The following is a 26,572-nucleotide window of genomic DNA, read 5'->3' as shown; positions in this document are numbered from 1 at the left end:
GTCTATAATTCATCCCCAAGAAAATTTGGTTTTTCTTAAGATTCTGTTTTAAAACACATTGTTTTTCACTTTAAAAGAATGTTTTTCTAAAGGAACTGGGAAGGAAGGATTTGTCCATAGAAGGCAAGAAAGAGGGGAGACAGAGATAACAATATGGGGACTAAATCCAGATGTAGGGATGGACTTACAAAGGCTTGACAATTACATAGGACCATTGGGGAAAAATCCTTGCCATACCTATAGGAAAATACTCATTTTTCTGAAACATTAATAGCAATTTTCTTAGAATTGTAAAACTATTGTTTTTTAATAGTTTGGTATATAAACTACATATTTGGTATAAAAACATAACCAAAATAATATGATTCAACCACTTTGTTTGAGGCCCATATGCTATCAATCTGGTCTCATTAAAATATTTTATATATACCACCTATATGCTGCTGATGTATTTATTTGTAGGATAAAGTCCTAGAAATGAAGTTGCTAAGTTACATAGAGTAACATAATTACACATATTATGCACTTTGCTTCCCCCCACCCCACATGTTATATTTTGGAGAGCTTTTAAAGTGAACCAATATGGAACTGCTTTATTCTTTGTAAAGACTGCATGCTGTTCTAGTGTATGGTCATACTAAACTGTATTGAAACAGTCCTTTTGATGAACACTTAGGTGGTTTTATATCTTGACTATTAGAACAATGTTACAGTGATTATCCTTTTACATATGATTTCACATGTGTAACATATATGACTATAAGTTAACATTTAGGATAATAATTGTTGATTCAAGGGGTATGTGTGTTTTGATTTGGTTTTAGCATTATATATTGTCCTCCCCAGAGGTTGTAGTAATGTATACTCCTATATTTCTAGATCTTTTTTCCTCACACTTCAAAACACTCCCGTCAGAAATGTATAAGCAATGAATGACATTTTCTCCACCACAGCCTATTATCAAACTTTCTGATTTTAAGCAGTCTTTTATGTTAAAAAATGGTATCTTAGTGTAGTTAACTTGCAGTTGTTTTATTGTGAGGGTTGATCATTTTTCCAGCTATTTATATTTCCTTTTCTTTGAACTGCCCATTTCCTCATTTTTCTATTCGGTTGTTGGGGTTTTTCTTATTGATTTGTAGGAGTTTTATGTATTAAAGAAATTTAGAAAAAAAAATAAAAGAAATGTAGCCCTTTGATATATGAATTACAAATATATTTCCCAGTTTTGTGTTTGCTTTTGACTTTGTATATGTTCATTTTTCCCATGTGGAAGTCTTTTCATGTCATCAAATCTATCAATCTTATATTTTATGACTTTTGGGTTTTGTGGTATTCTTAGGCCTACTCCATTTCATGAATGTTTTCTTCTAGTACTGTAAAGGTTTTTGTTTTTGTTTTTTTACACTTAACTCTGACTTATTGTGGAGTAAAATATTATTTAGTGCCCCAACTTCCCTTTTTTCTTAGTGGCTATCCAGTTGTCCCAAGATCATTTGTTGAATAATGTCCCCCATTTAAAATGCAACCTTTTTATATACTAAAGTCCCAAGAATAGTGTCTCTTTTTTAAAAATGAATAATAAACCCTTGAAATGGATGTTTCCCTAAAATGCATTTTGTTTAAATACTGGGGGTACCAAAAACCTGTATACAAGTAGACACTTTGGTCAACATTGCTCAAGCAGTAGTTCGCCATAATCAGAAATGTCTGGACGCTGATGGTAACCACTTTGAGCACCTCTTGTAATTGCAGAAGTCAAACGTGACTTGTATTCATCTTTTGTTATCGTATAAACTATTACAACTTTAATAGTTTTTTTCCTTTCTTAAAATGTGTATACATTTCTTTTGGCACCCTCTGTTTAATAATAAATAAATGAGAAGGAGTAAATATTGATTTTAGCCCTAAAGCTTTGCCCACTATATTTTGTTTGAACTGTATATAATTGGATCAGAAATTCAGTAGTTAAAAAGGCTAATAGAGTCATCATTTTATATAAATGGCTGCATTTGTGCCAAGGTGATGTATTGAACAGTAAGAATATGGGAGATTTTTTGCATTTATTACAGAATATAAAAATCGAAACACCTACATGGCCAGACCAGTGAATTAATTGAGTGCCTCCTCTAATGAACTGTATAGTTGTTAGAGCATTATTGTCTTCGGTATAAATGTGGAATAACCTGATTAAGAAATCACTGACCTCCAATACAAGATTATTTGAATCATATATTATAGATTCAGTTGGCAAATATAGCCAACTTTGAATCTGAATCCTGAGTTTCCCTGATAAATTTTGTCCTGCTTGCTTAATTTTTAAAAATCCATTCTCAAAAGGTTTTCATTCGCTTGGACCAAATTTCTTGAATTGCTGCCACATGTCCTCTGTCTATACCCCCCCCCCTTTTTTTTTCTTTCTTTAAAAGGAAAGCATCTGGTTTATATCATGAAGGACTTTTCGAATCCGTAGGAAGAGGGTGGAAATACAATTTGTATGTAATATTTGTATGTAATGTAATTTGTATCAAAGCAAGGGTTAATAGTTATTAAAACTCTTAAGTTTTTATTTGTATTCTTAGATACCAAATTGATAGGACATGAGCCTCAAAAAGATAATAAGGTTGAGTTATTTTAGTTTTGTTTCTCTAAGCACACTGTATGGAGGGTGGGGGAATGGAAACCTTAACAATAGATTAAGTTTTTGGTAACCACACTACACTGGCACATAAGGCATAGAATTCTAGATTCCAGATACAGGACTCTAGATTCACTATGTCAGTGGCAAAAACAATTTATTTTTCAGTTACTTGAGCTTATCTAAAATATAAGCAAGGTTGATGGCATCCCGTAAATAAAACTTAAGTTAAGGTTTATAAACAAAATTAATTTCTCTAAAATTGTTTCACTCAACCACAGAGAAAATATGCCCTGCAGTACTTTCTCTTTCGTGAATTTAAATAACTACTTTTTATTTTTCATAATTTTCCTGTTCTTATTGTGAAGTGCTATTATAGATGCAATAATAATTACACTTCTTCCAGTTTAAGACGTCTAGGTAGACGTTACTGCTTTTTCATTTCCTGACAAGACGTACAGGAATTGACATTTTGGTTGGTTGGGTTTTGGATGTACAAACACATTGGTCTTGTTTTGTATCACTGACAATCCACAGGGTTGACTGCAATGTGCTGAACTTTCTGTTCTAGACTTTTTGCCAAGTACTTTATGCAAAACTCTGGTTTAAGTGAAACAGGTTTTATTGTTTTTAGTCAGTCATATTATAAGCTGTTGTCAGCTATGTGATGCAAACAGAGGAGTTGGTATGTATATATGGCCATGAAAACAAACCAAAACAAGCCTGTCTCTGTTCAACTGGTTGTTTTTCTCTCTCATTCCTGTAGCCTCAGTTCATGTTGTTTACAGCTGGAGGCCTGAGATGGTGTAATTTTCTTTTCTAGGAACTTGGAATTAGAATTCCTCGACCACTAGGACACGGACCAAGCAGATTTATCCCAGAAAAGGAGGTACGTTGTTTGTGAAAGTACATAGTGAACCTGTATGCTTTTAAGGAAAACCTTTCATGACCCACATCTTGGCATCTGAACAATTGTTAGTCAACATGTTTTACACACAGCTGATCACAGTTAATCATCATGCTTTGGCAGTGAATCTGGGATTAGAAAGCTGTTGTAGTCCTGTTGATTTCTAGTATTTCATGATGCTTTTCTAACACCCATATTTAATCAAGGAAAGGCAATACTTGTTTGTGACCAAGGATACTCCATCTGCTTACATTTAGATGTTTAGGAGTGCCTGTAGCTGAGTTACTTGGTCTTGACCATCTCTACAGGCTGGTATCTGTCAGTGCTCGATTGGATGTTTAATTTTAAATGTGTAAAAGCTCCTATGCTTTGTTTTCACAGGGATTTTTTGCTGCTAGTCATTTTTGGTTCTCCTTAAATTGAGTGAGAGTAGGCGTTGTTATAAGAAAGTCTTCATTATCTGTTTGCGAGCTCTGCACGTTTGATAATCTAAATCTGCTTCTTTATGTGGGTTCTGGCCAAATTTGCAGTGGCCTGTCCAGGTGGCCGTTAGTGCTGGGACTTTGTTGTTTATTCCCTACCACATAATATGTGACTGCTTATTCTTTTGTCTGCTCACAGTTGAGTTAAACCTGGAGAATTAGAACCTCTCTCTCTTCTTAAGCCACATTTAATCTGCTTCTAGGTGACTCTTAGATTGCAGTGCATGTGTATTTTCTTTTTTTTTAATACTGATTTACAATTTATATAACCATGGTTTTCCTCTTTTATACAGATTCTCCAAGTCGGGAGTGAAGACGCACAGATGCATGCTGTATTTTCAGATTCTTTTGCTGCTTTGGGCCGTTTGGATAACATTACATTAGTGATGGTTTTTCACCCACAATATTTAGAAAGCTTCTTAAAAACTCAACACTATCTACTGCAAATGGATGGGCCATTACCCCTGCATTATCGGCACTACATTGGAATAATGGTTTGTATACATTCAGTGGAAAATTATTTCTGTGTGCTTTATCAGTGTTTTTAAGAGATGGTTAATGCTTTAAACACAGGGATAAATACTTATTTTCTGACTTCCAATTGGATTCCTGTTAAGTATCTGTTTTTCCTCTTTCTTAGTAAGTATTCTCTCAAGTATAGAAGAAAAAGAAACATGTATTTACACACTGTTGAGAGCCATTTTCTATTAAATAAGAGAATAAAGTAGAACACAAGGCCTATTTCACTATAATAAATAGTTCACAGTGACATAAGTGGTGCTATGCCCATTCAATTTGTAAATAATGCTCCATTATTTTATGGTTAGCACCTTAATTAAAATTTCTTTTTAACCTGAGTTCTGAAAGTTGGTATATAAATAAAATTTCTAATGTTCAAATACTTTTATCAGGTATGTTGTTTGTTCTTGGGACTATTTATGATGTGCTTTCTGTAGTATATGAATTTTTAATTTTTAAACTATTTGTATGAAAACTTCATTTCTAGTTTAGGAAAATTTGAAAACATACTAACCAAAAAACTTAGTTAGCTGTTTTGCACATTATAAAGAAAAAGGATTTGTAGTTGTTCAAGATTTTAATATTTATAGTTAGAATCTTTTTGTTTTCTCTTAAGGCTGCAGCAAGACATCAGTGCTCCTACTTAGTGAACCTCCATGTAAATGATTTCCTTCATGTTGGCGGGGACCCCAAGTGGCTTAATGGTTTAGAGAATGCTCCTCAAAAACTACAAAATTTAGGTGAACTTAACAAAGTGTTAGCCCATAGACCTTGGCTTATTACCAAAGAACACATTGAGGTAAGTAGTGAAATGCTATATCTAAGGGGTCATTTAAAAACATTTTTTTAAATGTACTATTTTTAGAGTAGTTTTAGGTTTACAGAAAAATGGCACAGCAAGTACAGAGCTCCGTATTCTACCTCACAAGCTCATATAGCCCTCACACACACCAAGGTTCTCCTATTATTAACATCTAGCATTATTAGTATATTGTATTTTCTATAATTGATGAATCAGTATTGATATATTACTTTTAACTAATGTCTATAGTTTTTATTAGGGTTCACTCATTGTGTATAATCTCATGGGTTTTGAAAATGCATAATGTCCTGTATCATACAGAATAGTTTCACTGCTCTAAAAATCCCGTGCTCCCCGTGTTCCTCTGTTCATCTCGCTCCTCTTACTCCTAAACTCTTGCAACTGCTGCTTTTTTTACTATCTCTGTAGTTGTGCCTTTTCCAGAATGTCATGTAGTTGGAATCATACAGTATATTGCCTTTTCAGATTGGCTTCTTTTACTTATTAGTATGTATTTAAGGTTCTTCCAGGGCCTTTTCATGGCTTGTTAGCTCATTTATTTTTATTGCTATAAAATAGTCCAATTGATGTACCACCATTTGTTTATCTTGGTTACTTCCATTTTTTTGGCAATTATGAATAAAGTTGCTACAAGCATTCCCTGTACAGGTTTTTTGGTGGACATACGTTTTCAACTCAGTTGCGTAAATAATTGGGAGTGTGATTGCTGGGTTGTATGGTAGGCCTATGTTCAGCTTTGTAAGAAGCTGTGAAACTGTCTTCAAAGTGGCTGCACCAGTTTGCGTGCCTGTCAGCAGTTAATGAGCTTTCCTGTTGTTTCACGTCCTTGCCAGCATTTGGTGTTTTGGATTTTAGCCATTCTGATTGGTGTGAATTGGCATCTTGTAGTACATCTATTAAAAATATCATCTAAACTAGTTCCTTCTGGTTCTATTTATTAATAAATATAATAGAATAAAAGTAGGTTAACTTTCTCTAAAAGTATCTACCATGCAGTAGAAATTCTTGAAAATACATATTTTTGGTCTTGTCTATTTTAGAGAACATTTTAGATACTGTTACATAATTGAAACATCAAGAAGATGCAAGATTTGAATATGATTAATGCAATGTCTATTTTATTGTCTAGTAATGAAAAATTACGTCAGATTATAAAATAGATAATGAAACAGAAGGGACACAGACTGTAAGACTGAAGAATTGTAGACTTTACCTTGGGCATAATTACATAATTTTTAAAATGAATATAATTTGATGGGCTGGCTGAGTGGCGCGTTGGTTAACAGCTGGCTTGGGACACCAGAGGGCCCCGGTTCGGATCCCACATATGAGGGCCAGTGCAACTGATCTGCCTCGACCAGGAAGAGTGCAATGATGGTGCCAACTTGGGCCAGTGAAGCAATGTCCTCCACAACTAGACTGAAGAACAAACGGACAGCAACTTGTCTGTTCCCCTTCCCCCAATTCCCAGTGCTGTTCCCATTCCCCAATTCCCCAATTAAAAAAAATAATAATAAAAAAATAAAATAAATATAATTTGATATAGGAATATTCAGTCAAGTTCAAACAAATATTTTGAAAATTTCCTGAGGAAGCCTGATAATAAAGAAAAATACAGGCATATTTTATACAGTATCTTCTACTTAAACACAAATTACATTTGATTTGAAACTTTGAACTAACAACATAGTGAATCCATTCATAATCCAGTATCTGAAATACAGCAACTGCTTTTTATGCAAAATGCATTCTATTATATTTTTAAATTATGTTAAATTCTATTTGTGGATACTGTTTATAAAAATTAGCAAATTCTGGGCTCTACATAAATTGTAATTTTTACACAAGGTTTTGTATAATGACTAATCCTGTTTTTCAGTAGATTAAATACCACGATAAACTTTCACCACCATACCCCATTATACAAATGTTCTCTTTTTTTTTTTTTTTCCTAAGGGACTTTTAAAGGCTGAAGAGCACAGTTGGTCACTTGCAGAACTGGTACATGCAGTAGTTCTACTCACACACTATCATTCTCTTGCCTCATTCACATTTGGCTGTGGAATCAGTCCAGAAATTCACTGTGATGGTGGCCACACATTCAGACCTCCTTCTGTTAGTAACTACTGCATCTGTGACATTACAAATGGCAATCACAGTGTGGATGAAATGCAGGTCAACTCAGCAGGAAATGTTCCAGTAAGTATTTGTTATTTGTTACAGGATTGTCATAAGACTAATCACAGTAATTGCTGTTACATTATTTTTTCATTTGGCTTCTTAGGAAATCCACCCTGTTAAGTCCATAGCAATAGTAGGTCCCTATATCTGTTCATTCAGCAAGTATTTATTGACTGCCTCCAAATGCCCAGCACTAGTCTAGTGCTAAGGGACATACACAATTATAAGACCCTCTAGGACAGCGGTTCTCAACCTTTCTAATGCCGTGACCCCTTAATACAGTTCCTCATGTTGTGGTGACCCCCAACCATAAAATTATTTTCATTGCTACTCAATAACTGTAATTTTGCTACTGTTAGGAATCGTAATGTAAATATCTTTTTGTTTTCCGATGGTCTTAGGTGACCCCTGTGAAAGGGTCGTTCGACCCCCAAAGGGGTCACGACCCACAGGTTGAGAACCGCTGCTCTAGGAGGTTATAGGATTGGGAGCCACCAGCATCTGCCCCATCAGAGCCAGCGAGTATTTGGCTGCTGCATTGAGCGAAGGGAGGCTGACAATAGCACCAAGTAGTGGTGGTGACTTTCTAATGCCGATCACATCTTTTGTACAAAAGAAACAGGCTGGCTTCTTAATTGTTCATCTTTTAAAAGATTTAATGAGCCTTGGTCTGGAAATTTCTTTTAAAATTCTTTTTCATCATTAACTTCGTACAGATATAAAAGCAAGTGTAAATTTACTAAAATGATTTCACCTCTGTTCTTTCTCTTCTCTTGCTTTTATATTTTCTCAGTTTTGCTATGCCTTTGAAATAGATCGGAACAAGCTAAATTTTCTATAAGGAAATTTTAAATCCTGTATAGAATGAGTCAAAATTCCCTCTGCATTCTATTGCAGTAGCTGAAAGAGCAAGGTTTATTTTCTGTTTCCAAAGAGAAGTCACAGAAACAGCATCACAGCCTTCTGAACACTTTGCAGATTTTCTCAGTGGTATTATTCCTTTGAAACAGATTTGGACAGGTGGAATGCCTTTAACTCATACATTTGACTGAGCAGGTTATCTAACTCTCTGGGCCTCTGTTTTTTCATGTCTAAATAAAGATCAAACACAAGCTTATTTTGAGGCTAAAATGAAATGTCTCCAAAGAGGGAAAAGGCCTAGCATGGCCCTTGGTATTTATCAGGTGCTAAACAGGAGGTAGCACTGAACTTATGGTGAGACCAGAACCATGCTGTGCTCACAAGGCCCCAGACCATCAGTTTCACCTTTTTCTGAGCTACCTGGATTCATGTCAAAGGCCTGCTTATGGCCATTGATTATTTATCAAAGCTTAGGGGTTATGAGATGGTCTAGGGGAGAGAATATGAGTTGCTAGAATACTTGTATTGTTGCCCTTCCCCGCCTTTGATTTAGTACAAGGCTAAAGAAAATTATTGTTTTTAGTTATCCTTCTGTCAAATGAGATAACAGTGAAATAATAGAAGATTTTTCTCTAGTAGATAAGCTATATTTAGGTGCTGAGTTGGCTACTTTTAGGTTTACAGCCCACACTGATGGCACTTGACAGTGAATTTGATGTAGTTTATTCTCTTTCAGGTACTTACTAGATATCTGACTCAGTTCTTCAATTACAAATGTTAAAAAAACAAATAAAAAATAATTTCCTCATACAGGATTAACATTTTAATATTAGAATGAAATGCCTTAACTTTCTTTTTACACTACTCACAACTTGAACAGATTGTTCAAGGAGCAAAAGATACGCACTTTCCTTTCCCTCTTATTTCTATTAGATATGTAATCTATTAGATAGATTAGATATGTAATCTATCAAGAATTGTCTCTTCTAAAAATACCTAACATTTGGAAAGTTTATTTTAGAGGAAAATGGGTAAACAAAATAAATTAATATAATGAGGGATACTGTAAGTTGACAAAGACCTTGATTTAAAAGAAAAACAAACCTTGGGTCATTCTCTTAACACGTAATCCTTTTCAGCCTTGTTTTATTTTTGTTTAGCTACTGACTCTGTCTCAGGAATAATTATGGAGATGTATGCCTCAGAAGAATCATCAATATATCATAGAAACACTTTCCATTATGAAATTGAGAGAAAGTACATAGTACAGGGTATTTTGGCACAAATGTTAGGATCATATGAAAATATAAAGTACAAGTAATATAGACTGTTTTTCTCTTAATATAGAATTATCCTGACAGTCATTCTGCAACAAATAGTTCTTGAATATCTCCTATGTGCCAGGCACTATCCTAGGTTCTGAATATATGCTGATAAATTAGACCCGTCCCCTGCACTTTCATTTGAAGGTTTGGTCTTAGGGAGGCAGGTATTAAACCAGCATCATGCAATAACAATTACAAACTTATCGGTGCTCTGAAGGAAAGAGCAGAGTGCTGTTTGAGAATAATTAGGGTGGCTGGGTTGGGGGCCGGAGAAGCATGTAATCTGACATCTGAAGAACCAATGGATATAAGCCAGGAAAAGAGTAGAAGAGTAGGGGGAAGAACATTCCTAAGCAAAATAAATTTATAAAGTGAAAACACTGATTTTCTATTTGAATATTGAGGTTTGAAGTTTTAAGATTTCTTTCTATATCTATTTTATAAGATATAAATTCCACAGATTTGATCCAGCTTTCATAGTAAGGATGCAGCAGGGTAGAGAAGTATAAATTGTTTGACTAGTTCAAGACCACTCAGCCAGTGCTCATGTGTCAGACCTGTCACTATAGATGGGGCCACTGCTGTAGTCATCCCAGCAAGTGACAGCTTCATTTGCAGAGATCAGGTGGACAACTCCAGCCCTGTAAGGACATGTTCCATTCTTAGTTGGTAAATTGGAAAGGTAAAGCTGATTATAATTTAAAGATGATAGATATATGTTGACAATATGCCCATGTACACAGTTGATGCGAAATCACTTTCTGCATCTTGTTTGTTGGAGCAAGTAGAAGCTAACTTTTAAATATTCAGTTGTTTTAAATTGACAAGTAGTATTAAATTTTAATTTTTAAAACTTAGGATTAATAGTAATGATGTTATTACTTTCTAAGGTAAAAACATTAGAATGTATTCTTAAAATAATTTTTCTCTTGTATTTTTAAATTTGCATATCCATGCATAATAGGCCAAAACCAGTTTTTGATTCATTCTTGTATATTAAAATTGTAAGATCTATTTTTCCTATATTCTGTTGAGATCCAAATTCTTGTAAACTTAAAAGAAAATTTAAAAGTTTCATTCTCTAACATATGTGACATTAATTGTCTTTTCTCTTCAGGGAAGTGATTCTTTCTTTGAGGTCGAAGCCCTCATGGAAAAGATGAGGCAATTACAGGAATGTCGAGATGAAGAAGAGGCCAGTCAGGAAGAGATGGCTTCACGTTTTGAAATAGAAAAAAGAGAAAGCATGTTTGTCTTCTCTTCAGGTAAAAGTCACCATTATGTAGTTGATAAAATTTCTGTTGCTTGCAAAAAGGAGCCCAACTTTTTTATTTAGAAAATTTTGAACTTTTTAGACATCAGTCTAAATGTTAAATATGTCTTTCCTTTTAGAGAGGCTATTGCATAGGTATTCTACTCATAAATAAAGCAGACAACCTAGAAAAGGAAGTTATAGTGAAAATAGTGTTAGGCTGAGAGGAAGGACATTTGGAAAAATCTAATTTGTGTACAGGCATAACTCAGAGTTATAGTAGGTTTGGTTCTCAGCCACCACAATAAAGCAAGTATCACAATAAAGTGAGTTATAATCTTTTTGCTGATACAGAGTCTTGCCCTCAGTTTGTAAAAAAACCACAACATCTGTGAATGTTTTGCAATAAAGCAAAATGCAGTACAACGAGGTATGCCTGTGAGTGGAAGTTGGATGTTAACTTCTTTTTCCTTAAGGAAAAGTATTTGTTTTTACTTGAAACTATAATCTCATCAATTCCTAAATGTGAAGATAATCCAAACAGGCTTATTTAGAACAGTGTAGGAAGCACTGTAAAAATAATGACATACACACACACACACATACACACACACACCCTCTTTCTTTCCTTCACCATTTAGGAAACTTTGATCTGTTAGAGAGATCTTATTGTATGTTATATGACAATATTCAACAAAAAGAGTCCAAGTGCCAAAGTTTAGAGCATAGCTGATTTATCAGCATAAAAATTATCCAAAGGGGTGTTCATACTTTGAGTGCTTACTTTTAAGTAGAATCTATTATCTATGAATTGGAGTGGAGATAGAAGGAGAGAGGGTCTGAATGAAAAGCATAAAAAATTCAACCATGAGATTTTTTTTTTATAACAGAGAATCTACTTTTATTATATTCCATTTACTGGTAAATAAACTATTTCTCTTTATAGTTTTAAGACTTTATTTTAGTTGATATTGGTTATTCAGTGTCAAAGAAAGGGTTATCCTATTTTTACTTGTTATAGGTCATATGAATTTTAACTAGCATCCTGTTTTTTGAAAAGTTTTCAGTGGCTTTTTAAATTATTTCAGATGATGAAGAAGTTACACCAGCAAGAGATGTATCTCGTCACTTTGAGGATACTAGTTACGGCTATAAGGATTTCTCTAGACATGGGATGCACGTTCCAACATTTCGAGTCCAGGTAAAATTGCAACTTATTGTATGCACATGATTGGTTTGAAATATCTCAATCTGATTTAAAATGAGAGCCATGTGGATTTGAGCACTATAAAATATTGCAGAAGTAACTTTTCTAGGTACAGACAGTTCCCTTAGGTATATTTATTGTATTGTTAAAGATGTATTTATTGTAATGTTAAAGTTCATAAATCAGTTGCTCAGAATTCAAAATACATTCACCCATAAAACAAAATTACAATAGTGTTTAGGTTCCCAGATGGTAGTAAAAACTTGCTTAAGGTTCTAAAGTAACAACAATAAATAACAGTTGCATTTGAACATAGCTAGCATTTACAACATTGTTTTTTCTCCCCATCTCCTACTGAGTCCCAGTGTTAAAGTGAGGCGATTTCTGCCCTGATAAACACCAGGCCTGAGTGACAAGAGAAATGTCCTCAGCATATCAACTGTGTGGGTGGTGGGAAAGAGGATGAGAAAATCAGATGTGAAAGATGTGCTTAAAATACTGATGCCACAGAAAATAAAGCATAACAATTACAGTGCCCTAGTTTCCTTTAAAAAGAAAGAAAGAAAATGATTGGGGGCCGGCCAAGTGGCTTGTTGGTTAAGAGATGGCTTGGGAGCGCGAGCTCTGAGCAGCAGGGCCGCCAGTTCAGAGCCCACATGGGCCAGTGATGCTGTGCCCTCTACAGCTAAGATGGTGAACAATGGCTCAACCTGGAGCTGGGCTGCCATGAGTCCCAGGCGATGGCATAGGCTGTAGAGAGTCTGCAGTGGGCTGCCATAAGCTACCGTGAGTGGCCGGCAGCCAGCATGAGTGGCGGGTAGCAGCGTGAGCTGCCATGAAGCTGCCATGAGCAGCCGTCCAATGGCCGGTGACCAATCTGCCTCAGCCAGGAAGAGTGCAATGATAATACCAACATGGGCCAGTGAAGCAATGTCCTCCACAACTAGACTGAAGAACAAAACGACAGCAACTTGTCTGTTCCCCTTCTCCCAATTCCCCAATGCTGTTCACTCCCCCAATTCCCCAATAAAATCTTTAAAAAAAAAAAAATGATTGGGCTGTTGAGAGCTTTAAACAAAGGATTCCTACTTCTGACTAGTAGGAAATTAGTTTAAAATTAGTCAGGTTTGTAAGTTTTGACCAGAGTAATTACCAAAGAGGTGTTTTAGGAAAATAAATATGGAAGCAATATAGCAGTGGGGACTTATTAAGTTTTGTCTGAAGTGGAAAGAAAGGAAGCAGGAGAGTTAATTTAGGAAAACTAACTAGAAGACTCAGTAGGGCTGAGAGAGGAGGGGAGGGAGTAAGTAATGGATGTGTTACAAAAACTCACGAGGACTGCTTGAATGGGCGCAGTGATGGGAAAGGAAAGCGAACTCCCGATACGGTCGCCTCCGGAGTCTGAGTGAGGAGACAGTGAGAGAGAGAAGTCTGGAAGCAGGTGGCCTGTGTGTAAAAGATTCCATTGGCTTTTAAACTCGCGGAGTTCTGAAACATAACCTTTTGCGTGTTGCAGTACAGAAATTGAAAACATCAGACTGGAGTGCAGGTGAAGCTGAGAGCTAGGGATGTCCTACACAGGCAGTGGATTCCAGCTGCCATTAGTAATCTCACCACATTGCAGAGTGCTAGACAAAACTATACTCCGCCACATTTTAATTATTCACATTTATTCTGTTTTCTGTATTTAGGACTATTGCTGGGAAGATCATGGTTATTCTTTGGTAAATCGCCTTTATCCAGATGTGGGACAGCTGATTGATGAAAAATTTCACATTGCTTACAATCTGACTTATAATACAATGGCAACGCACAAAGATGTCGATACCTCAATGCTCAGACGGGCGATTTGGAACTATATTCACTGCATGTTTGGAATAAGGTTAGTCTGTTTTTTTATGTTTATAAAGAGATATTTTTCCATTGGGCTAAATTATTCAGGTACTTGGAACACATATGCACACAGACACGTAAACTCAAAATCTTTCTCCAGTAGCTTATTTTTATGGATATGCTTCAGAGAACCAACTTATTACAGCTTGGTTTGTTTTCTCTTTCCTAGCTAAGCAAGAGGGAGAGTTAGGGACATTGACAAGGTGCCTCCAGGGATGGGGAGGGGGGGGCCAACAAGCTGGTCCTAGAGTACAGAGGAAAAGAGGTGACGTGTGTCACCAGACGTCTTTGGTATCTTTTCTCTTTATGCCATCTTCTGTCTCCTGACACACTTACACTTGTCCCTTCTTGGAACCTAGGACCCTTATGGTTCCCTCCTGGCTCTTCTCAGGCTCCTTCTGAAGCTACTTCCTACTCCTGTGATACTTCCTTAAAATGCAAAACTTTCACGTCCTGATTGTGAGGTATTCAGCCACATTAGTACGTTACATAGGAAATGCAGTCATGATATACCACCTTCTAACATATGCACACAAACTCATTGCTGCAGTACTTTCTTATTTTAGCTGTAAAGTCAGGCTTTCTCCTGCTGCTTATTTTATCAGTGGCCAGGCTATTGACTTTAGCCTCCTGAATGGACCGGCTTTATAAGAGCTTTCTCTTTTCTACTGAAAACAGAATAGAGGACTTCAGTCCCTGGGTGTTCTAGAAACCATCACCCAGTGGGGCCAACCAGACACTGGTGCCTTTGACCATCGCGGCTTAAAGCAGAACAGCGTCTCCTAAGTGTAGACACTGTAAGGCCATCTATAGACCTCCCTTTCCTCTGAGACAGCTCCTCCTCCCCCTTTTTTTTTCTCATCTGACCCCAGGAAACTCTGGAAACATGAGAAGAATAATTCTAATTAGTTTTATTTGCACAAGTGGATTACAAGTTACATATCATATAATAGTACCAATAATAAATATTGTTTGATTAATTTCAGCAGTATTCATAAACTCTGTTTTTAGAATTTGTTCCTCAGTATGGTTGCTTTTTCATGATTGTAGATACATACTGTTGCTTTTTTTTTTCTTTCTGTTCATCTCTCTAACTTCTCTCTTTCTTATCCCTTTATACTCACTCATCCACCCCCATTTCAATATTATAAAGCTGTTATTTGGGGGTGACAGCACCTACACAAAGAGGGAAAAAATACAGCATTTAGTAGTGATGTTTATACTTTTGTGAGAAGAAAACAGACTACACATTGAAAGTATAATTCTTACTTTTTTAACAGATATGATGACTATGACTATGGTGAAATTAACCAGCTATTGGATCGTAGCTTTAAAGTTTATATCAAAACTATTGTTTGCACTCCTGAAAAGGTTACCAAAAGAATGTATGATAGCTTCTGGAGGCAGTTCAAGCACTCTGAGAAGGTACGCACCTACTGTGGCTTGTTTACTCTCTAACTCAGCAGTGATTCTTGTCCTCCTTCACCTAATCTAAACCTTTCCATCACTTCTACCGACCCAGAGAACATTCCAGCACAACTGTCTCAGATGCCCCTTGGGAAAGAACCTCATTATGGTGCTAGTGTAAAAGAATAAAGACAGGGAGGACATGTGGTCTGGCCACCTTCGGAAGGGCTGGCATGTGTCACCACTTAGGGAAAGACTGTTTTATAAGAGCTCTTTTAAATTGTTTTTCATAGAAATACCTAGTCTAGCCTTTATTCATCTATATAGAAATCATTGAATGATGATTTGGCAGGGGAAGTTTGTGTTCTAATAAAGCACTGTCTGGGTTTTCTGTAATATAACAAACCTCCAAGAGATGTGATCAGACATAAATATAAGCTCAAAACACCTATCCCAAAAGAATATCAGATAGCTTTTGTTTCGAGAAATTGACATTCTGTTTAACAAACCCAAGACTTCTAAGTTATTCAGTGGCACACAGTAAATGTACTTGATTTTTAGTGTTTATTAGATGCACTGAAAAACTGTAAATGCTTATAACCCTACCTTAAATGATGTGTCTTATATTCAGGTTCACGTTAATCTGCTTCTTATAGAAGCTAGGATGCAAGCAGAACTCCTTTATGCTCTGAGAGCCATTACCCGCTATATGACCTGATGCCTTTCCTCCGTTGAAGATGATGGAACGAACAGCAGATGTAGTCTACGAGGGGAAGGTACCGAGCCCCAGGACCAATGGTAGATAAAAGAATTCAGAAATCCATTGTGCCATGATTCCTTTAGTTTCTGCTATTTTACTGTGGAAATACCACTGCTGGCACGAGCAGTGAATGCTTTGGCAGCTTCAAGTGTAGCGCTGTGAAGAAGGGTTGCCATTCACAGTATTTTGCTTTTTGACAGTACAAGATGCTGTATAACTGTTTTGATACAGCAAATAGTAACTCTCCAAATCCTGTTGCTTTTATGTTAAATAAGATAACAAGAATTGGAGCATGCAAAGAATGGGACTTGGATAATGACAAAAGCTTTCATACATAAAGAATATTAGATCTTGGTGCTGCTATTCCTGCTGGTGGAATGAATCGAGTGGCTGTTCCAGTTAAGCTATTAGTAATAAAAGTGAACACTGCTACTATCTGAGCCTATATTACGTAGTTTGTGTGGTTTCAAATTAAACTTGCCTATGTGTTAATTTCGTTGCATCTAAAAAAAAAAGCATAGAATTATTACTCACAGCTCAGCAAAGACCATTTTGATGGTAACAGCTCATTTCTTGCATTATAGTTGTTTTTTTTAAATTCAGTTATTGGATGACATTGAATTACAGTGCCATTCTTAAAGATATTCTTCAAAAAGCAATCTTAAATGAAAGTGTATAAATTGTAAGAAAAGCTGGCTATCTCTTGATTTGCTGTTTCCCAAGATTCTCTGACACTGGAGGGCAGCTATCTTGTGCAGTATTTTTGTTTCCAGCCCCGAAACTGGGGGAAATGTTGCTGTAGGCTGCTGCACAGCCCCCAGTGCATTCGGCGCCCACCCAACTCATTGTCCCCGCTTTAAAGGTTGTGCAGCTCCTTAAATAATAAAGCTGGAAAATATTTTTAGTCAGGTTACCAAATTTAATTTACAAAAATGCTAACTGTTTGAAATGCAAACAGGTTTGAAAAATGTGTTAAGTACTTTGTATTCTGGAAGCGTGAATTGCTTTTGAAGTCTGTCAGTATTATTGGTATTTTTCAATAAAGAATAACTTTTCTCCAATTGTATTTGTTGTTTGAATCTCTTAAAAAAGTCATGATTTCACAACCGGTAACAGTTCTGAATTTCTATTTATTTTCATTAACCAAGTAGATTCACATTTAAATAATGCTATAATCAGACGAGAGTCTGCTATTAAGTGGCAAACTCTTGAAGTAATTTCGAAGGATACAAAGAAAAATGGACCTTCAGGATCTTAGATGAGACTGTTTTTAATTGGAAATGACTGGTATGGTCCCATGCCTTGTCCCTTGGAACTGAGGTGACTTAGAGTTCAAATAGAAGTATTAAGATTAGAAACAAGGATTATTAGGGAGTGACTATATAACAAAAAATGACAAACTAAAAATAGCTCAAAATTTAATCAAAGTTGTAATAACTCTGTTACGCATCAAAGCATTTACTGAGCTCAATGCATTGCCTACAAATTTATAATGTGGGGATGGGGATAGGTGTGGGGAGGCACAATTTTGAATAGAGGTGGTACCTGCTTCAAGACAAGACTATCACTAATTAGAAATTATTATTTTCAATATATGTAAAAGAAATGTATAAGTCTATTTCTAGTTAGCTTACCATATATATAAAAATATTTTTGGTCCTACCCAAAATATAAGGAGCTCATACAACTTAACACCAACATTTTTTGTTCATTGATGTATTGATGACAGTCATTTTGACAGGTGTGAGATGATATCTCATTGTGGTTTTAATTTGCATTTCCCTAATGATTAGTGATGTTGAACATCTTTTCATAGGTCTGTTGGCTATCTGTATGTCCTTTTTGGAGAAATGTCTATTCAGGTCCTCTGCCCATTTTTAAATAGGATTGTTTGTTTGTTTTTGGTGTTAAGTTGTATGAGTTCCTTATATATTTTGGATATTAACCCCTTATTGGATGTATCATTGGTGAATACCTTCTCCCATTCAGTAGATGGTCTTTGATGGTATTCCTTCGCTGTGCCAAAACTCTTTAGATTGATGTAGTCACATTTGTTTATTTTTTATTTTGTCTCCCTTGCCTGGGGAGACCTATCCCAAAAAATATGGCTAAGGGCATTATCAAAGAGTTTACTGCCTATGTTTTCTTCCAGGAGTTTTATAGTTTTAGGGCTTACATTTAATAAGTCTTTTATCCATTTTGAATCTATTCTTGTGCATGGTTAAGAAGCTAGTCTAGTTGTTTTTTTTTTTTTTTTGCATATATCTGTCCCGTTTTCCCAACACCATTGATTAAAGAGACTGTCTTTACCCCACTGTATATTCTTGCCTCCTTTGTCATAGGTTAATTGACCATATAGGCATGGGTTTATTTTTGGGTTCTCTATTCTGTTCCATTGATCTGTGGGTCTGTTTTTATGCCACTACCATGCTGTTTTGATTACTAGGGCCTTGTAGTTTGATATCAGGTAGCATGATACTTTGTTGTTCTTGCTCAAGATTTGGAATCTTTTGTGGTTACATATACATTTTACGATTATTGTTCTATAATAGTTCTGGGGGAAATGCCATTGGTATTTTGATAGGGATTGCATTGAATCTATATATTGTTTTGGGTTTTGGGTAGTATGGACATTTTCACTATATTAGCTCTTCCTATCCATGAGCATGGTATATGCTTCCATTTATTTGTATCTTCTTTAATTTCTCTCTTCAGTGTCTTATAACTTTCTGAGTACAGGTCTTTTACCTATTCAGTTAAATTTATTTCTAAATATTTTGTTGGTGAGGATGTGGAGAAAAGGTAACCCTCATGCACTGTTGGTGGGATTATACAGTGGTACAGTTACTATGGAAAAGAATATGGAGGTTCCTCAAAAAATTAAAAATAGAACTATCATATGATCCAGCAATTCCACTTCTGGGAATTTTCTGAGGAAATCCAAAACACTAATTTGAAAAGATATATGCATCCCTATGTTTGCAGCATTATTTATAATAGCCAAGATATTCCCATGAAAGCAATCTAAGTGTCCTTCGATAGACAAATGGAAAAAGAAGTGGTACATATTTACAATGGAATATTACTCAGCCATATAAAAAAATGAAAGCTTACCATTTGTGACAACATGGATGGACCTACATGGTACTATGCTAAGTGAAATAAGTCAGAGAAAGACAAATACCATATGATCTCACTTATATGTGGAATCTAAAAAACAAAATAAACAAAACAATGAAGCTCATAGATACAGAGAACAAACTGATAGTTGCCAGATGGGAGGGGGGTTGTGAGGCTGGGTGAAAAAGGTGAAGAGATTAAGACATATAAATTGGTAGTTACAAAATAGTCACAGGGATGTGAAGTACAGTATAGGGAATATAGTCAATAGTATTGTAATACCTATTTGTGGTGTCATGGGTAATAAACTTAACAGGGTGATCACTTTGTAAGGTATGTTAATGTCTAATTGCTATGTTGTACACCTGAAACTAATATTAATATTGTATGTCAACTGTAATTTAAAAATATTGTTTTTACAAAATTTTAAAATAATAAAACAAAAAATAAAAGACTCAAATAAAATCAGAAATGAAAAAGGGAACATTTAAACCAATGTAACAGAATGTAAGAGAATACTATAAACAACTGTACACCACCAACTGGATAACAAAACACTCAACCTACCAAGACTGAATCAGTAACCAAAAACCTTCCAACAAAGCCCAGGACCGAGAGTTTCACTGGAGAATCCTACCAAACATTTAAAGAAGAATTAGCACCAATCCTTCTCAAACTCTTCCCAAAAAATTGAAGAAGAGGGAACACTTTCAAACTCATTCTATGAGGTCAGCATTATTTTGATACGAAAGCCAGACAAAGACAACACAAGAAATGAAAAGTACAGACCAATATCCCTGATGAATACTGACGCAAAAATCTGTAACAAAATACTAGAGCAAAGAGAATTCAACAGGACATTAAAAGGATTAAGTAGGATTTATTCATGTATGCAAAGATGTTTCAACATACAAAAGTTGAACAATGTAATACAACACATTAATAGAATGAAGGGAAAAAATTCCCCACAATCATCTCAATTGATACAGAAAAAGCATTTGACAAAATTCAACACCCTTTCATGATAAAAACCACTCAACAAACTAGGAGTAAAAGGAAATTACCTCAACGAAATGAAGGCTGTATATGAAAAGCCCACAGCTAACATATTCAATGAAAGACTGAAAGGTTTTCCTCTAAGATCAGGAACAAGACAAGCAGGATTGCCTACTTTCATTACTCCTCATCACTCCTCTCATCACTCCTATTCAACATATTACTGGAAGTCCTAGCCAGAGCAATTAGGCAAGAAAAAGAAAAGGTATCCAAATTGGAAAGAACAGTAAAATTATCTGTTTACAGATGACATGATCTTATATGCAGAAAACCCTGAAGAGACAGACACACACACACATACACACACAGAACTAATAAAGTCAACAAAGTTTAAAGATACAAAATCAACATGCAAAAATCAATTGCATTTCCATACACTAAAAACGAACAATCTGAAAAGGAAATAAACAATTCCATTTACAATAGCTTTAAAAGCAATAAATACTTAGGAATAAGCTAAACCAAGAAGACAGATTTGTATCCCGAAAACTACAAAATATTGCTGTAAAAAAAATTGAAGACACAAATAAATGCAAAGACATCCTGTATTCATGGACAGGAGGACTTCATATTGTTAAGATGTCAATACTTCCTAAAGCAATCTACAGATTCAATGCCATTTTCTTTTAAAAATGCCATTTTTTTTTGCAGAAATAGAAAAATCCATCTTAAAATTCACATGGAGTCTCAAAGGACTCTGAATAGTCAAAACAATCTTCTTTTTTTTAAATTGGGGAATTGGGATGGATACAGCTCTGGGGAATTGGGGAAAGGGGAACAGAAAAGTTGCTGTTGTTTTGTTCTTCAGTCTAGTTCTGGAGGACATTGCTTAACTGGCCCAAGTTGGCACCATCATTGCGCTCTTCCCGGGCGAGACAGATCAGTCGCCGGCTTCTGGACGGCCGCTCACAGCGGCAGCTGGCTGCTGGCTACATATGGTAGCCCATGGCAACCCACTACCACAGGGGCTGCAGCCTATGCCGTCGCCTCACAGAAGCCCAGCTCCAGGTTGAGCTGTTCAGCATCTTAGCTGTGGAGGGCAGTGTCACTGGCCCTCACATGTGAGATCCGAACCGGGGCCCTCTGGCGTCCCAAGCCAGTTCTTAACCATCGCGCCACTCGGCTGGCCCAAAACAATCTTGAAAAAAGTACAAAGTTAGAGGTCTCACATATCCTGATTTCAAAACAAATTACAAAGCTACAGTAATCGAAACAATGTGGTACTGACATAAAGACAGACATATAGACCAATGGAAGAGCACAGAGAGCCCAGAAATAAACCCTCATTACATGAACAAATGATATTTGACAAGGGTTCCAGGGCCATTCAATGAGGAAAGCACAATCTCTTCAACAAATGGTGCTGGGAAAACTGGATATTCACATGCAAAAGAATGAAGTTAGATCCTTATCTTATACAATGTACAAAAATTAAAATGGATTAAAGACCTAAATGTAAGAACTAAAACTATAAAATTCCTAAAAGAAAACACAGAGGAAAATCTTCAGGATATTGGATTTGGCAATGATTTCTTAGATATAACTCCAAAAGCAAGGGCAAAATTAAAAACAGACAGATGATACTACATCAAACTTAAAAACTTCTGTGCATAAAAGGGCACAATGAACAGAGTGAAAAGGCAACATATCGAATGGGAGGAAATATTTTCAAATCACATATCTCATAAGAGGTTAATATCCAGAATATATAAAGAACTTCAACTCAAAGAAAAAAAAATAACCTGATTAAAAAATGGGCAAGGGATTTGAATAGACATTTCTCCAAAGATGATATACAAATGGCCAACGAACATATGAAAAGATACTCAACATCACTAATTATTAGATAAATGCAACTGAAAACCACAAGATATCACTTCACACCCATTAGGATGGCCACTATCAAAAAATAAAACGACAGAAAAATAACAAGTAGTTAGCAAAAAGGTGAAGAAATTGAAACCCTGTGCACTGTTAGTGGTAATGTGAAATGGTGCAGCCTCTATGAAAAACAGTATAGGGGTTCCTCAAAAATTTAAAACAGAACCACTATATGATCTAGTAATTCCACTTCTAGGTATATATACAAAATAATTGAAAGCAGGATCTCAAAAAGGTATTTACACACCCATGTCCATAGCAGCATTATTCACAATAGACATGAGGTAGAAGCATCTCAAATGTGCATTGATGAATGAATGAATGAAGTGTGTGTGTATACAAGAAAATATTCCTTAAAAAGTAAGAAAATCCTGTCACATGCTACAACATGGATGAACTTTGAGGACATTATGCTAAGTGAAATAAGCCAGTCACAAGAAGACTGTATGATTCCACTTATATCTAAACTAGTCAAATTCATAGAAACAGAAGGTAGACTGGTAGTTGCTAGGGCCGAGGGCAGGAGGAAATGTTTGTAAATTGTTTAATAGATACAGAGGTTCAGTTGCAAGATAAAAAAGTTCAAGATTTGTTGCAGAACAATGTGAATATGCTTGGCACTACTAAACTGTGTACATTTAAAAGTGGTTAAGATTATAAATTTTATGTTGTGTTTCTTACAATATTTTTTTAAGGCAGGTAGATAGTTCCAAATGGTCCAGCTTGCACAGGAGTCCAAGGGGGAAGAATTTAGTATGTAGGAGAGCGGGTATAATGGTATTCCACCATGAGTTATTATATTAGTTATAAATACTGAAGAGCTGTTTTAGGGGGAAATTTTGTTTTTATCTTTTTCACTGAAAGTAGAATATGTAGCCCACTATGGATAAAATATTCAGCTCCTTATATTCAAAATGATATCGGGCTGGTCGAGTGGCTCAGTTGGTTAGAGCGCGAGCTCTGAACAACAGCATCGCCAGTTCGATTCCCACATGGGCCAGTGAGCTGTGCCTGAGCTGAGCTGCCGCTGAGCTGGTGAGAGCACATGCTCTTAACAACAAGGTTGCCGGTTTGACACCTGCCTGGGATGGTGGGCTGCGCTCTACTGAAACTAAATTGAACACAGCACCTTGAGCTGAGCAGCCATGAGCTGCTGACGGGCAGCCGCATGGCTCAGTGTGGGCTGTGCCCCCCGCAACTAGATTGAAGGACAACAACTTGACTTGGAGCTGATGGGTCCTGGAAAAACAGAATGTTCCCCTTCCCCAATTCCCCAATAAAATCTTAAAAAAAAAAAAGATGTTATCTATTGGGGTGAATCTACTAGCATACTTACAAATGACAGGTTATAATAAGGTGAATGTCCCCAGCAATTTTGCTGAGCCCTAATCAGCGATGAGCCTCAGATTAGAAGAACCCTTGGAAAATCTATTCCTGGAAATTCAGATTTTTCCCAATAGGCTTTGAGAACCTGTTCCATCTGGGATGCCTGCCTTCATCCCATTCATCTTGGTATTTTGTACGGTAAGAGATGAACCATTAATAACAGCTTTTTTCCAAGCAGAGTAGTAAACATACTTTACTTCCAAATCTTCATTTGACTGGTATAGGATAACAGTAATCTCAATTTATTTAGTTTTTATCATTAATTCAAAGGCCAAACTTATTCTACACAAAGAATGGCCAACTAATAAAATAATGACCATCATAATGTTATAATTTATTAAGTACTTACTAGACATCGGACACTACTGGGCAATTTGCCCACTTAATGTGGTTTTTTTTTCTCTAAACTACACTATAATAGGTATTATTACCATTTTACCATTGAAGCTAAAGAAATTAAGTTACTTGTCCAGGGCCCAACCAGGGGAAAGCTAGGATTCAAACCCAGATCTGGCATACTCCTAAACCTACACTCTCTCTACCAGATTATATCATCTCCCTAGTGACACAGAGTTATAATTTGAAGGACTGTCTGGTCTAGGGATTATATTTCAAAGAAAAACGGTAAAATACTCCCCTTTTCATCTATTTTACTTACTTAATGAAGAAAGAGTAGATGGCCCAAAGTGGTCAACCCAAATTTTTTCTGCTTACTCCTTCTTATAATATGAGAACCACAAAAATACTGGTGCCTAACTGGAAAATTGTTATTGGATAACAGGAATTAATACAGATGCTTATGTAGTGATGTATTCCTAATAGTGTTGACCTCCATTCTTTCAATATACAGAATCTGACAGTCTTCACTGAACCGTTTAGCTACTGAACTGATAAGCACTTAAATTCCAGAATTGTTAAATCAGGATTTTAAGACTAGAACTCAATTACTGAAGAGAGAATAGAAAGAAAAAGTCATTTACTTAGAAAAAAACATGCATATATTTTTATCTTACATTTCTCATAGCAGAAAGCACATGTATATTCATTTTCCCATAATACCTAATAAAAAGAAATGCTTATTTCTTTTAAAATACTTTGACTACTCACTAACACCAGTACCTGAAAAACTCAATATTTGTTAATACTGGAAAAAAAAAAAATGTTCGTGCTTGTTACCACTTCTTAAGAATGAAGGAGACCTGACTTCCTGTTTCTGGTGTTAATCTGCATCATGTTAGAAAGCGGGCATAGGCAGGGCTTCCAGGAAGGTATGATGGCTCTGAATTCGGTTTAGAAGCTGCTGTGCCACAGGTTTGAATTCTGTTTCCCACTGGAGTTTGTGATAGTTTTTTAGGTCTTGGTCAAAATTGCCATCCAGTGCCAGATCTTCATCTGTATCAGAAAAATTAAAATTACAGCAATTATTTGGAAATATAACCTTATTGAATAAAGTTTAATTTTTTTTTTTAATTTTTTTTTTGGTCTTCATCCTGGGTCATCCCTAATTCCAATATGACACAGATAAGATTTAGGGAGCTCAAAGGCTTTTTTTCTGGTTTTGTTTTTAAAGTCTTTTTTATTGAAGTTCTTTACTCTCTTCTGTTCTTTACAAATATTTTAAAATAGTATATTTTAGTCTCATTAAAACAGACAAGAATCTTCTCAAAAATATTCTAAATTGCACTGAGCTCTTATTTCAACAAATCTCTTAGTGTTTACGTCCACATCCAAAAGTCAGATCACAATTGCTCAGAATAAACACAGTATTAACAGGTTACTTCATTATCTGCACATTAGAAAAGTTAACTGCTTCAGTGGTTGACAGATACAAAACGAGTCAGGAAATCTTTTGTGAAAGTAGCGCAGTTGAATTTGCTGCTTTGAACTTGACTGAAAATCAACTGTGCTGGCTTTGCTGGCTTCAACTCAGTCTGGACATACTTCTTTGAAAAGACACCCCCCCACACACACCCTTATGCTGTGTCCCACAACAGTGAAAAGTGGGAGGCTTTGAGGACCCCAAGGGGGATTAGAATCCCGAGTGAATCCATGGGTAATGCAGAAAAGCATGTGTAAAAAAAAAAAGCAAACTTACAATTTTAATTTGCTTCTTAATCCAAGGGCACCCTGAATTCTGTGGACATGGTAAGTATAATATATTCACCCAAGCAGGAAGATAAATGGACACTAAGGTTTCTGCGCTGACCTGCGCTGAGTTTTTTTCCTTGTTTATATTGGGCCTCACGCCCCAGTGGGAAGGCTTGCCAGTCACAAGATTGGCTCTGCCACCTCCCAGGTCTGTAGCTGAGGCAGCCTTCCTAAGTGGTGACCACTAAGTCCTAAAATGACCACAAATACTGCTACTTACATAATCTGCAAACTTTCTTCGTAGAGTTAATTAAAATCCTATTATAAAATGCTTCGTTATTGTTTACATCAAATCTTCTGCAATGAGTATATGTGTACACCTGCGTCCTTTGGCACTGCTGCTGTTGGTGTCACCACCCAGAATAAGATAAGGGAGGCTGGAATCCCAGTGTGTACCTTCCCCTCCTCTCCTCACAGCCAAGTGGACAGGTAGGTATGCCGCTCCGAGATAAGTCCCAGGCAGACAAACACTTTAGAACAGCGCTCCATGGAGACCTGTGTAAACAAACCTGGCTATCCCCGCCCACGCCATAACCAGGTCCCTGGGGGGATGGGAATGGGACAGTGTTTGATGCCTTCAAAGCCCTTCCCATTGGGTTACTTATGGACGAGAGGAATCTGTGAGCTTGAGTGGTTTCAGAGTTCTAGGTCTTTTTCCTGCTCACTCTTTTCCAAGTTTTCTGAGCACTAAACTTGTTTAAAAGTGAATTCTTCTTTTTTCAATTT

General features: G+C 36.1%; 2 protein-coding genes across 7 annotated transcripts in view; one reads left to right on the top strand and one right to left on the bottom strand.

Moving 5' to 3' along the window:
• Nucleotides 1-17,321, top strand: part of SESN1 (sestrin 1) — a 103,817-nt gene extending 86,496 nt beyond the window's left edge. For all 4 annotated transcript variants that reach the window (XM_019658984.1, XM_019658986.1, XM_019658987.1 and 1 more), the window contains exons 2-10: nt 3,462-3,527; nt 4,321-4,521; nt 5,163-5,345; nt 7,326-7,568; nt 10,854-11,001; nt 12,077-12,189; nt 13,887-14,077; nt 15,369-15,513; nt 16,127-17,321. In XM_019658984.1, the coding sequence (XP_019514529.1) occupies nt 3,462-3,527; nt 4,321-4,521; nt 5,163-5,345; nt 7,326-7,568; nt 10,854-11,001; nt 12,077-12,189; nt 13,887-14,077; nt 15,369-15,513; nt 16,127-16,213 (1,377 nt within the window). In that variant the 3' untranslated portion in view covers nt 16,214-17,321. The remainder of the gene's footprint in view (nt 1-3,461; nt 3,528-4,320; nt 4,522-5,162; nt 5,346-7,325; nt 7,569-10,853; nt 11,002-12,076; nt 12,190-13,886; nt 14,078-15,368; nt 15,514-16,126) is intronic.
• Nucleotides 14,092-26,572, bottom strand: part of LOC109391427 (armadillo repeat-containing protein 2-like) — a 118,432-nt gene continuing 105,951 nt past the window's right edge. For 2 of the 3 annotated variants that reach the window (XM_019658982.1, XM_019658983.1), the window contains one exon: nt 24,054-25,090. In XM_019658982.1, coding sequence (XP_019514527.1) covers nt 24,933-25,090 — 158 coding nt within the window. In that variant the 3' untranslated portion in view covers nt 24,054-24,932. Of the gene's footprint in view, nt 15,265-24,053; nt 25,091-26,572 lie in introns of those variants that run through there. The other variant, XR_002125802.1, reaches the window with a different exon arrangement.

The sequence above is a fragment of the Hipposideros armiger genome, unplaced genomic scaffold, assembly GCF_001890085.2.
Source record: "Hipposideros armiger isolate ML-2016 unplaced genomic scaffold, ASM189008v1 scaffold_292, whole genome shotgun sequence".
NCBI classification, from domain to species: domain Eukaryota; kingdom Metazoa; phylum Chordata; class Mammalia; order Chiroptera; family Hipposideridae; genus Hipposideros; species Hipposideros armiger.
Note: the sequence above shows the minus strand (reverse complement) of the source record. Positions and strands in the feature narration are given on the sequence as shown.